This window comes from Bactrocera tryoni, chromosome 4, assembly GCF_016617805.1.
Source record: "Bactrocera tryoni isolate S06 chromosome 4, CSIRO_BtryS06_freeze2, whole genome shotgun sequence".
Taxonomy (NCBI): domain Eukaryota; kingdom Metazoa; phylum Arthropoda; class Insecta; order Diptera; family Tephritidae; genus Bactrocera; species Bactrocera tryoni.
In genome coordinates, this window is record NC_052502.1 from 14,045,803 (window position 1) to 14,059,998 (window position 14,196).

The 14,196-nt window shown below is 31.4% G+C and overlaps 2 protein-coding genes across 4 annotated transcripts in view; one reads left to right on the forward strand and one right to left on the reverse strand.

Moving 5' to 3' along the window:
• Positions 1 to 14,196, reverse strand: part of LOC120776201 (rhophilin-2) — a 126,366-nt gene that overhangs the window by 57,940 nt on the left and 54,230 nt on the right. The window contains exon 1 of one of the 2 annotated variants that reach the window (XM_040106835.1): positions 580 to 1,254. The exons of the other annotated variant lie outside the window; for it this stretch is intronic. Coding sequence (XP_039962769.1) covers positions 580 to 615 — 36 coding nt within the window. The 5' untranslated portion in view covers positions 616 to 1,254. Of the gene's footprint in view, positions 1 to 579; positions 1,255 to 14,196 lie in introns of those variants that run through there. 2 annotated transcript variants of the gene reach the window in all.
• LOC120776202 (putative odorant-binding protein A10) lies at positions 11,342 to 12,232 on the forward strand. 2 transcript variants are annotated; one of them, XM_040106836.1, is made up of 2 exons: positions 11,342 to 11,669; positions 11,742 to 12,232. In XM_040106836.1, exons 1-2 carry the CDS (start codon positions 11,429 to 11,431, stop codon positions 11,969 to 11,971), a joined length of 471 nt encoding a protein of 156 aa, XP_039962770.1. In that variant the 5' UTR covers positions 11,342 to 11,428; the 3' UTR covers positions 11,972 to 12,232. The 2 variants fall into 2 exon arrangements, with proteins under 2 accessions (XP_039962770.1, XP_039962771.1); XM_040106837.1 differs by having other exon boundaries at positions 11,343 to 11,669; positions 11,758 to 12,232.

Genomic DNA, 14,196 nt, shown 5'->3' on the forward strand with positions numbered 1-14,196 from the left:
ATGTTTGCCAAAAATACAATTTTCAGTTTTTTTCTCCTTCATCCAAGTTCTAATTGAAGGTTTTAACTAAAACATGATTTTTTCACTTTAGATGATCCTAGAAGGAGTTGTCCTGCCAAAGAGCGCATTTTTTTTCCAGGAATCACCGGAAATGGCGTTGCAATGGCCGAGTTTAAGACAATTTTTTCCAAAAATTTCAGTATTTCTTTGTTATACACTATTAACAATTCTAACAATAAAAATTCTAATTAAATATTTAATTTTTTATATGAAAAAAAAGTATTGAAAAAATGTGTCTGTTTTTTACCGGAGAAAACCCATGTTAGCTCTTAATTTCGGGAGTAGTTGAAAACATTATAAAACCGTAAAATATGTTCTCATTCATTTTCGTCACCGTGCCAAAGAACAACAATGGGTAAGCGTCTTTTATGAAACTATTTCTATTTTGAAACTATTTCTTAACGAATATGTGAGAACTGGAAAGAGTTTTAATGTAACTACGCAATTCTAGTAAAGTATAGACACTAAACTATAACTTACAATAGAATTTAATGCATTAAACTACAATTTGCTGCTTACCATGTGCTCCAGTTTGTTAAGATAATCCATATTCATGATTAAAAATATATATACAACCTTTTTACACAATATTTTCAATATCACTATTTTGCAATAAAAATACAAAATTATTGTATTGAAACAACGTACACTGAAATATATACACTTTTCTCTTCAAAAACTTTGTTTATATAAAAACACAGGAACTAATTACAAAAGACTTAAGAAACGAACTTGTTTGCAAAAACCACGTTTTCCGCAGTGCGCAACCGTTGTGACAAAACCGTTATTTGCACGCACAGACACACAAGCAACAACGCTATAAAAGTGCTACATTCATATTGTATTATTATGTTGTTGTTGTGTTTTCATGAGGCTTCCTCAGCTTAGAAGCAACAATGTAAAAAACATCACAGCCGCCATTGTTTCCGTTGCAAGCGGACACTGCGGTCACTTACTCGGCAAACAACGGGCAATTGCAATGCGCTGCAACCGCCACTTAACTACAGTTAATTTCGCAAAAAGCAAACAGATAAGCAAAGTGCTAATTTTCAAAATAAACACAGCGCACCAATTTTACTAATAGACACAGGCGCGTTCGTTTGCACGCTCACTTATTTTCTTTATTCAAAAAAAAAAAAATATATATATATATATTTTATTGCGTTATTACAATAGAGATTTGAGATGCAAAAGTGTTGCGCGTCACGTCCAGCCGGCTCAGAAGTCGAATTGAGAATCATTCTTGGACCAGCCTAATACTGAGTGCTGAGTTGGCGAGCTAAGCTCAGGCAAGAGCGCAGAGCAGCGCGTACCGATAAGCCAGATGTGCGGGAACGTATGGGAATGCATATGTGGCGCACAGACACACACACACACATGCATATACATATGTATTTGCTTTGCATGTGTTGGTCTAGGCTTTCTTGTTCGCGCTGAGCATGGAAGAAAGTCATCAATGGACCGTTGTCTTTCTTTTCTGCCTCAAGCTTGCTTATTAATTTCTGTGTTCGCTGCTTTGTTTATACACATATCTGCGCTATCTTCTTCATTTTTGCTGCTCATTTCGCTACACTCGCTCTGCGCTTTCGTCTCCTCATTTATTCTAATGCAAACATGTTCGTAAAGTGCGCGTATAAGCACGAAAAAGGGGCGCACAGGCAATGGCCAAAGCGATGGCGAGAGTAGCGAGCGAGTTGGTGAAAGAAACAGGTGGGCTGGCTCGCTGCACTCTTAAATCGGCGCTAAAGAAGTAATTATCGTTGAGTGGCAGCGTTGGCGGCGCAGCGCTTGGGCAGCTGTCATTTATGGCGTTTAGTTGCCTGCTTTCCCAGTTTCCCAGCGTTTAGGCTTACATCATGCGGCAAAGCGGACGCGTGGCTTTTTTGCGCCATCATTCTTGTTGTTGTTGCATGCATGCATGTGTGTGGTGTAAGCATTTCTCTAAGCGGTCGCAGCGTTGCATGCGTTTTCCGGTTCTTGAGAGAGATGTATGCGCGCATGCACTTAAACATATACATATGTACTCGTATACAGCACATATACATACAAACATACACATGTGTAGGTATATACTAAGTACTAACGCTATTAAGTACTACAGCATCATGCCGGCATTTATTTTATGTTTTATTATTATTGTTATTACAACATTTTTGTATGAGCATTCTGCATTAATTTTTTGTTTTTTTTCGTTGCAGCCATATTTGGTGTGGCATGTTGGCGTGTTGTTCATGGCGTTAGTGATGACATTGCATTTAGAGGAGCGGCTGCTTTTAGCTCAAGCGTTGCAACATTCCAGCACAAAAGAACAATTATGAAGAGTAAATAGGAAAACAATAATTTTGACAGCAGATTTAAACAACAACAATAATTACACATGTAAAACAACAACAAAAACATGTATATATTGATTAGTTAGTTCAATGAAGATAATTTGAGCTCAGCTAAGCTGCAATATCATCGTCAAATAGTTTCTTCTTTATTGGCGTAGACACAGCTTACGCGGTTATAGCTGAGTAAAATCGATTACGACTACAAATTTTACATTGCATACTTGATTGTTCTTGTAAAAATTACAAAGAAAGTACAAAAAAAAGATGGGATATCCCATTATCAAATACAATGAAAATATTTTTTTCTTTGAAAATTTGTATTTTAATAGGTGTTACTGCAAAAATATTATTTTATAGAGTTGCCAGCTAATTTGAAATTATTATACTAATTATTAAAAATCAAATTTTTTTTATACAATATAAATAAAAAATACTAATAATAATTATAAATTAATTAAATAAACAATTATACATTCTAACAAGGTTGCCACACCTTTTAAAAAATTGAAATTATTTAAATTTTAAAATCAAAGCAATTGAAAATGCCTAGTACATATACATTTTTAGAAAAAATATATATAAGCGAAAAAGGCTGTGTTTGGAGTTGCCAGCTGGTTTCAACTTTTTGAAAATTTGAAGGTCACAATATTATGTGAGGATATTTTTAATATTTACCGCACCCAAAATTTAAATATAAGTTGTAGAAACTAAAGTAAAAATTTTAAATATTTTTTGTACCAATATTTGAGTTTGATAAGAGCTTAAAACATAGTTGCCATATTATTTAAAATTTTTTGTATATTTAAATATTAAAATTAAAGTTGCCACAAAAGTGCAGAACGAATGAGAAAATATCAAGAAAAAAAGAATTTATTGTTAAAGAAAATTTATGGAGCTGCCAGACGATTAAATTTGTTTGAAAAATTATGAAAATTTGCTATATTGCTTTAAATAATTGTTAGAATTAAATTAAAGTTGGCACAAAACTTTAGAAAAATTAAAATTTATTGCGAAAAAAATATGGTGTTGCCAGCCGATTAAATTTGTTTGAAAAATATGAAAAATTTCTATAGTACCGTAAATAGTTGCAAGAATTAAATTAAAGTTGGCACAGAAGTTTAGAAAAATTAAAATTTATTGCGCAAAAATATGGTGTTGCCAGCCGTTTAAATTTGTTTGAAAACATATGGAAATTTGCTATATTAACGTAAATGGTTAAAGTTGGCACAGAAGTTTAGAAAAATTAAAATTTATTGCGAAAAAATATGGTGTTGCCAGCCGTTTAAATTTGTTTGAAAACACATGGAAATTTGCTATATTAACGTAAACATTTTTTTTTTCGGTTTTAATATTTACCACCGCCGGATTTTAAGTATAACATTTATAGTAGTTGCCATATTTTTAAATTTTTTAACCGATTTAAATGACAAAAGTTAGCGTAAGAAAAGTTAAATAAGACGTTTTTAAAAAATTTATTTATGATATTGCCACCTGGTTTGAAATGCTAAAAAAATCACAACTTGTGATAACATGGGCTACAAATTTGAGGTTATTGAGAAACTTTCCAAGTATTCTCTTGAAAATAGTAATACTATTTTACCAAATTAAACTTTAATAACCGATTTAAATGTCAAAAGGTGTTAAAAGTGAAAAAAGATGTTTTTAACAAATAAATTTATAATGTTGCCACCTGGCTTGAAATACTTGTGATAACATATTTGTGATAAGAACTGAAGTTATTGAGAAACTTTCCAATTATTTTATTGAAAATAATAACACTGATCTACAAAATTCAACTTTTTCCAAATAAATACAAAAAAATTTAATAGAAGAATTCTGGTAAGTTGACCTCAAACTAAAAAAGTATGTGCTGTTGTTGGGAAAGCTGAATTTTTCCACAATACCATAAACATCGATACAAGAAAACAACTCATCATTACATCATAGACATACATACATATGTTCGATGTATATGGCTAATATCTATGAAATTTTAAGTGAAGTTCGTGGATTTCTATATAAAAAACCAAATACATCAATCTGTTTATAAATTTTCTAAGAAAGTTAGAAAAAAGAACGTGAAAAGGGATATATTAGACCAAAGGTTATATGAGTTCAATTCTAATTATTTACCGTAAAATTCTGCCTTTATCTATAATACAAAAAATTAAACAAATTTAAGCATATTAAAGCAGTAAGGCCTTAGCTCTGCAAAAAAAAAATAAATAAATAAAGCAAAACACACTGTTTTCAGATTTAATCGCCCTTCTGTCTAATCAACAAGCAAAAGTTTAGCCTTTAGCAGATTTCTCACAAGAACACCAGCACCAAACCGTGCTTACATTAAAATTCAGCTAAAATAAATATACATTTACTACAAACGATACATTTTATTGCCTGTTATTAAATTCAATGGTTCACACGTCACTGTGCGTCTTTCTCCCGTTTATTAAATCTTTCTAGCTTTCACACATCGAGTTTGCTGCTTAAGTCTTTAGTCTAATAATGACTTTTAGGTCGCACTCTAATTTTGTTTGTTGTTGTTGCGCCCTAACTACTATTCGAGGTGGATTAGCATATTTTTCAGCTACTCATAAATCATGTTACTAAATTATGTTTTTGGAAATTTGATGGCATATATTCTAAGCATTAGCAATGGGTGAGAAAAAAGTGAACAGATGTTAGCAGAAAGGTTCAACATCAAGAGTATACTTCATATATGTATGTCTATAGATAGCGGAATATGCAAATTTAAATTTTTTGTAAAATGGCGACGTGTTAATTTACTAAATTAATGACTGTTATATATTGTTAATTAAGTCAATGAAGACACTAAGTCTTAGAAAATTGTATTTAGTTAGAAAGAGAATTCGGATTTTCGTAAGTTGATCAATGTTCGTAATTCTATCAGTATTAGTTCCAAGATAAACAACTTTAGGTTTGTTAGTAAAGGCGTTATGACTGCGGAGAAATAGTGTAATGCAACGAAATTCCGTTACACTCACAGTATATAGTGCGCTACTACAGTGAAGGCTAGAATATTTATATAGTATATATATGTACATAGGTAGTTATATGCCATTTTAGAATTCTATGATATAATACCTTGAGTGCTTGCAAAAAATATTTCGGTAGGTTGCCACCTGCTTGAAATTATTGAAGTGAAATAATTTATTTGATAAATCTACTATATGAATATCAATTATAGTTCAAATTTTAAAACATTTTTTTTAAGTGCTGCCACCTGTTAAAAAATTTTAATTCCACTAAATGGATAGCATAACATTTGATATACGAAAAGTATCAAACTGAAAAACTTTGAGTAAGCGAACTTGAAATTTTACGTAAGCGTTGCCACAGTTTAAAAATTTTAATGCAATTAAGTTTGTCCATGAATAATAAATTTTATAGCAAAAAATATTTAAACAGTGTTGCCACATGTTTAGTTTTTTTTTATTTAATGAAATCAAGATAAAATAATAATATTACAAATATTAAATATAAAATATAAAATAAATATTCAAGAATATTTAAATTTTATAGCAAAAAATACAGCGGTGTTGCCACATCATGTAAAGGGGTTGCCACAGTTAAAAAATTTTAATACAATGAAATTCATCTTCGGAAAATAAATTTTTCAACCGAAAATTTAAACAGTGTTGCCACATGTTTAAATTTTTTATACAATAAAATGTAAAAAAATGTAATATTAAAAATATCAAAAGTTAATTACATATTTTAAATAAAAAAAATACTATACTAAAACGGTTAAAAAAAATTTTTAGAAACATTGCCACCATTTTAAAAATTCATAATTACAATGTTGGTATCAAATTAAGGGTATTTGTTAATTGTTGATGTAATGTTGTCAATGGGTTCAGTAGTCTAAGTAACGGGTTTCAGTTAAATCTAACCTATAAGTAAAAAAAAAAAAATATTAATAACTTTTCACACCTGGAAGCTGAGAGTTATGTAAGTACCATGATAGCTTACGAATTTAATCAAATTAAAAAAATGTAAATTTTGAAGAACCAAAGGAGAAGTCCAAAACAAATTTCAACCTTAAAAGGGTTGTGTGATTTTACTATGACTGCTGCATGCTGAGAATTCACACCTTGAACAGATGCAAATGGCGCAACGCTCAAAAAGTTAGCGTAAAAAAAAACAACAACCGTTAACTGCACAAGTGTAGTGTAATCAGAGCATAAATTTCAATTTTTTGGTAAGACATGAAATAGGTGAAATACACACTACCTAAATATATAACCATATATGACACACACATCGTTGTGTGTGCACAAAACATACCTAAACAAATCCACATTTCCTCTACGAAGCAGCCGCAAGTGCCGCAGTGTCTTTGCAAAAACGCCCAAAGAAATGTAAAAAGAAAATCTCAAATTGAGTTTGTGCGGCAAATTAACGCATCGTAAACAGGTCGCCACCGTAAAGCAGCATAATTTGTTGCGTGCACACACTTCGCCATCTATACACAGTTGTGTGTAGCAGTGAGGCGTGCAGAGAGTTAAAGCACTGTTAATGATCTGCAGCCGCCATTCGCATAAATATCTTTTTCATTGCTTTGAAAGGAGAAGTGGAAACGGCAACTATGCAAACTGGCAGGTCGTTAGATGCGTGAATTGTTTTTTATGTTGAAGCAAACGCATTTATGTATATGTAATCTACAGTGGGCAACGACTGATGAAAAGTGCCAAAAAAATTAAATTGAAACTATTCAAATTTTATATACATAAATATTTAAGTGGTTGACTTGAGGGATATACGAAACAGGGAGAGATATGGAAGATATATTATTATGTTACGCCAACTTTTCGCCAATATGGACTAGTAGTCAATTTATTATGAATTAGAAGACCATACAAAAGAATGGATATTCTTGCGATAGAATTGTTAAGAATTTAAAGATCACTGCTCACATAATTACATGAGCCGCCGAATCTGCAAAACTTATTTAAAAATATTTATTTTTGGAATTTGAATATATACATAAACATATGTATGTATGTATATGTATGTATGTGCATATATTTTTCAGTCTTAGCATTACTTTGTGAGTTAGAAATAACGAAATGAGGTGTAATATTTGCTATATCATTTACTTATTATTTTCTAAAATGATTGCAATTAAAATAAATTCACAAAAAAAGGATTTTTTAAAACTATAAAGAAAATTTTTAAAAGTTAAAAAAAAAAATTTGAAACTCTGATGAAAATTTTTGAAAGTATCATTAAAACAGATTGCAAATAAAACACATTTAAAAGAAAGTATTTTTGAAAATTTGAAAAAAAAGTTTGAAATTTAAAAAAAAAATTTAATTAAAAGAAATGAAAATTTTAAAGAAAATTTTTGAAAGTATTATTAAAATAGATTTCAAATAAAGCACTTTCGAAAAAAGGATTTCTGACACATAAAAAAAAAGTTTTAAAAAAATTTGAAAATACTAAGTAAATTTTTGAAATTATTATTAAAATAGATTGCAAATAAAACATATCAAAAAAAATTAGTTTTGAAAGTTTTAAAAAAACATTTTGAAAATTAAAAAAAAATTTTGAAAATTAAAAAAAATTTTGAAAGTTTAAAAAAAAATGGTTGAAAATTAAAAAAAAAATTTAAAATTAGTATTGAAATGTTTTGAATATGTTTACGAAAATTTTTGAAGAATCTGGAAATGGATTTCACACATTATATTATTTTAGAGGAAAATTGGATATTTAATTTTGAGATAACTCTCTAAAGTTGTTCAATCTATCTATCTATTTAATCTATCCGTCTTTAAATAATTCTCTACATTAAAAAAAAACAAAGATTTTTAGAAATTTCAAAAAAAAAAAATTTTGAAAATTTTTCAGACTATTCTTAAGAAAATTTTTGAAGATTTAAAAATCATTTTTTTCAAAATTTTTGAAAGTATTATTAAAATATTTTGAAATTTTTAAAAAAATTTTTGAAAGTTTTGACGAAAATTTTTGAAAATTTGTACAAGAATTTCACTTAATATTTGAAATTAAAATTGGATGTTTGAATTTAAACAACTAAAAATCTATACATTTCTTGAGATAACATCTAGATAACTCTTTAAAGTTGTTTAATCTTCTATCCCTACTTAAATAATTATTTTGTGTGTTCATTTACCCACTCTCAAAATGTTGTCTATTAAAACTCAGCATTTTACTTTCCTTCTATACTATCACCAGCTAAAACCACCTCGCACTAAAATATGCTAACACACATATTAATTTCATTACGATATAGTATGTATGTATGCGTGAGTGCCTTTGAAGACCATTGGGTGCGTGCGCCCTAAATGCGGCAAATTACCAGGCACATAAACATTCGCTTGTGCGAATTTCTGTTGGCGGCGCTATAAATTTGCGTTACATACGAATATTTTAGCAAGCCACAAATACTTAAGAAGTGAGTGGCGAATGAAAAGCATTACTGACTGCTTAGAAATCTCGCACATTTTATTTGACTATTTGCTTTGTTACATATTTATGTGCAAGCCATTTAATTTTTTATATGTCTACTTAACATATTCTTCTTTTTCTTCAGCAGCTACCCATTTTTTCACTAGTTTTGCTCTCTTCAGTCTTACTTTTTTTTGCAGATTTCTTGCGACTTTTATTTATTATTGTTGTTGTTTTTTGCGCTTTTCATTCGCACATTTATGATTTCTATGTGCAGTATTTACCTTTAGCGCGCAAATATGACATATAAAGAGCCATTTAAAATATCACAAATAAACGCTTAAGTGTGAATTGAATTTATTGCTTGGCATAAATATTTCTTAATGAGATGTCGTGAGTTGTAATTGCGAGTACAGTGACTTTGATGCGCCGCGAATAAGCAGATTTTACATCAATTGCATATGTGGGCATAAATGAATATGTTTGCTATTAAATACATACTTGCGTGCTTATATGGCATTTAAAGGAGTATTCATATGTATACACAAACCTACATAAGTATGCATTTTTAGACTTTGCTTCCAACTTTTGTATGTGTGTGATGTAAGTTTTGTATTTAAGTTTCATTAAGTCAAATTGAGCAAAGCTGATCCGGAGATAAACTCCACTTTATCTACACGCCACAAAAATTATAAAGACACTTGATAGCCATTAACAGATATTAGAGTGATTTAAGTGTTTTTTCATTACACCAACTGCTGACTTCAAAATAATTGCGAAATTGTAATTTCAAACTCCATTGAATGTGATCTAATTAAGTACAAATTATCAAAATGGATTATTAAATATTTATCTTTCTAGGGGTTCCAGTAAACATAATTACTTCGCATTTCAAATTATTTTACTTTCATATTATTACGCTGGCAGTCTTTAATTGTAGATAAAATTGTTGGTCGAAAAATCCAAATTTTTATATTTCATGAGATTTTCTATAAATATCATGCGATTTTTTATCATAACCAAGAGTATACTAAAGTTACGGAGGGAACATTTCTCCAGCCTGCTGAAATATAATGAAAGCATAACATCAGGAGATGGTGAACCAGATTCCCCAATCAATGACAATGCTGCAGACGTTCCATTGCCCGACCATGAAGAAGTTCGAATAGCAATTAACCGCCTGAAGAACAACAAAGCAGTAACAATCGTATAATAAGCAAAACGAATACGGTTGTGTAAGCCGTCAGGACCGGGAAGGATCTCTTTGAGCTATTCGATACTTAACGAGGTTTAAGACAAGGCGACTCCCTATGATGTGACTTCTTCAATATACGAGTACTGCTGGAGAAATTATTCGAGCTGTAGCGATGAATCGAGACGAGACATTATTTTATTAGAGTGTTCAGCTGCGGGCGTATGCCGATGATATTGATACCATTGGCCTTAACTACCGCGAAGTTAGTTCTGCTTTCTTCAGACTGGATAAGGAAGCGAAGCAAATGGGTCTGGTGGTGAACGAGGGCAAGACGAAATATCTCCTGTCATCAAACAAACAGACGTCGCATTCGCGTCCGCGTCACTGTTGACAGTTATAACTTCGAAGTCGTAGATAATTTCATCAATCTTGGAACCAGCATAAACACCACCAACAACGTCAGAACCGAAATCCAACGCAAAATAACTCTTGCCAACAGGTGCAACTTCGGACTAAGTAGGCAATTGAGCAGTAAAGTCTTCTCCTGACGAACAAAGACCAAACTCTATAAGTCGCTCATCATGCTATATGGTGTAGAGGCATGCACGATGACAACATATTATGAGTCAGCGTTATGAGTTTTCGAATACCACAAAACGATGAACTATACAAGATATACGACGACATTGAGATAATTTAGCGGATTAAGAGACAGCGGTAGTCCTGGGCTAAGTCATTTCGTCCGAATGGATGAAAACAATCCAGTTCTGAGAGTATTAGACGCAGTACCCGCCGGGGGAAGTAGAGGTAGAAGAAGGCCTGTACTTCGTTAGAAAGACCAGGTGCAGAAGGACCTCGAATGGACGCCAAATTGCGAAAAGAATAAACGACTGGCGCGATGTTGTAAACTCGGCTATAACTGCGTAAGCGGGGTCTATGCCAGTAAAGAAAAGGAAGATATAAACTTTATATTTTGAAAATATCTATTCAATACTTTCCAGCTTAGAAGAAACCTATATGATAAAATAAACTAAAAAAATTTAAAAATTGCAAATTGACATGAAAATATTACGCAAGGCCTTTTTCAACAATTATGTAACTATTTATTCCCTCCTTCCGAACAGTTAATTTAAAATAATAACCAGATTGCCATTAAAACAATTGCCGTAAATTCCCTAAATACCTCAAATTAATCGAGTTGCAATTTGTCTGCCTCATCATCTACAATTTAGAACAATTGCAAGCGCAACACGCAATCTCATCCCAACTAGCTCATCCAACGGTCCAAAACTGCAAGCTCGGTATAAAAACTGCAATCCGCCAGATGGACCACACAGTACGACTAAAATAAGTATTGAAGTGACAACTCAAAGCTGTAATTTAATAACAGTAAAGCAAAGGCTTTAAAAGCATGTTGCGCTTCATAGCCGCTTCGGTGTTGATTTGCGCCGTTTACCATGTGGCAACCACAAGTGCTGCACCGCATCCACCGACAACAGCAGCACCGCTGGTGGCCAATCAGGCAGCCTACGACACGAAATTCGATAATATCGATCTGGATGAGGTTTTGAACCAAGAGCGTCTGCTGCGCAACTACATTAAGTGCTTGGAGAATACAGGTCCTTGCACGCCCGATTCCAAAATGTTGAAAGGTATGTACTGTGCTCGTACAGCTAACAGTAATATTTTTGTATTCTGTTATATATATGTATGTATATTTTAAGGTTTCGCCAATTTCAGAGATACTCCCCGACGCTATTTCAACCGATTGCGCCAAATGCTCGGAGAAGCAGAGGCTTGGCTCAGCGAAGGTGACGCACTTTTTGATCGACAACCGCCCGGAGGATTGGGCACGTTTGGAGCAGATATACGATCCGTCAGGCAATTACCGTTTGAACTATTTGGCGAAGGACAAAGGCGATGGCGTGGAGAAAACTACGGAAGCAGCTACTAAGACACAAGCCTGAACCATTATGCTATGTCAACTGTACGCGAACATGAACCGTTATAGTACTCAATTGAACAGCGTTGTATTTGACATAACTTACACTGAATAGCTCAATATTAAAAAGAACATGTAGTTAGTTTTAGATTTGCATTCCAAAAAGTACAAAAAAATATAAAAAGCAAAACAAAAATTCCACAAAAAATTCTAAGGAAATAAATGTTGCACAAATGAGTGATGAGCATGGTTACCAACTATCTTCAAAGAGAGCATAAGTTTTAAAATAATTAAAATTTTCATAAATATTTATTTGTAGAGTTGCCAACAGGCTTATACAATTTTAATGTTGAAAGTGTTTTTTCGGAAAGCGTGCGCTCTCAACAGGCATGACACCATTTAATAGTACTACGCTAAAGATTTTAAGAAATTCTGGACGAAAATTTCGGATACGCATCTATATACATATAATACAAAGCATAAATATTTGCCTTCGAGTGTGGCAGACTGACACAAAAAATTGTGCAATTTTAAATTATGTTGAAATTCTCAACAGAGTTGCCACATAAAAGAATAAATTTATTCCAGTTCTTAGTTCTAGTGCAGTCATTATAAAATTTCACGATATAGCTATTTTAAGTACAGGTCTAATTCCGAACAGAGTTGCCATATAATAAAATAAATTTTTTTAGTTTTTATTTTGAGTGCAGTTATTCGAAATTCGTATCCATGAAAAAAAATTTAAACACACGCGTGATTTCGAACAGAGTTGCCATATTATTAAATTTTTTTTAGTTTTTATTTTAAGTTATTCGGAATTCTTATCCGTGAAGACACATTTAAACACACCTGTAATTTTGAACAGAGTTGCTACATAAAAGAATAAATTTATTCCAGTTCTTAGTTCTAGAATAGTATTTAGGAAACTTCATGAGATAGCTATTTTAAGTACAGTTCTAGTCCCGAAAAGAGTTGCCATATAATAAAATTAATTTTTTTAGTTTTTATTTTTAGTGCAGTTATTCGAAATTCGTATCCATGAAAAAAATTTAAACACACGCGTGATTTCGAACAGAGTTGCCATATTATTAAATTTTTTTTAGTTTTTATTTTAAGTTATTCGGAATTCTTATCCGTGAAGACACATTTAAACACACCTGTAATTTTGAACAGAGTTGCTACATAAAAGAATAAAATTGTTCCAGTTCTTAGTTCTAGAATAGTATTTAGGAAACTTCATGAGATAGCTATTTTAAGTACAGTTCTAATTCCGAACAGAGTTGCCATAAAATAAAATTAATTTTTTTAGTTTTTATTTTTAGTGCAGTCATTCGACGGAGTTGCCATATTTTAAAATAAATATTTTTTTTTAGTTTTTATTTTACCTTATTTGGAATTCTATTCCGTGGAAACATATTTAAACCCATGTGTGACTTCGAACAGAGTTGCCATATAATAATATATATTTTTTAGTATTTATTTTTGGTGCAGTTATTCGGAGTTCGTATCCGTGAATACGCATTTTATCCCACGTGTGATTTCGAACAGAGTTGCCATATAATATTTATTTTAGACTTTAGTTGTAGTACATAGGGGGACTCAATAAAGTGTGTTAATAGTTTTTAAAGCCGATTTGCTAATCGGCGTTGGCTAAGGCCAACATTAGCAACTAAGTAACAGAGTTGCCATATAATAAAAATAATTCTAAGTTTTCAGTTATAGTGCAGTCATTCGAAAATTACTTTCATGGGATAGCTATTTTAAAAATAAATGTTTTATAAAAAGAGAGTTACCAAAATAAAAAAATTGTTCTTAGTTTTAGTTTATAGGGTGACTTGTTAAGGCATTTTAAGAATTTTTGTAACCGAATTGTATTTTTAAATAAAGGCTTTGAACTAACAACTACACACTGTTCATGCTAATTATAGAACAAATGAAGAAATTATGAGAAAATTGATTTGAGTTTACAGGGTGCCAGAAGATTTTCTAGGTTTCTCATTATGATAACTAAGTAAGAGGCAAGAAAACAATTTTTTGTTTTTTTTTTTATTTGATTTACGGTAAATAATTTGTCTCTCTCTAATTCTAGAACCTACAGCACAAATAAAAAATTACAACAATGAAACAATTAATATTTCTTTCCTTTTATTGTGAAAAGCGTAGAAGACAAATCAAATCTGTAAAGAAAGTAGTCATTTCTTTGAAAGCATATCGAATTGCTCACACATCGCAGCCAT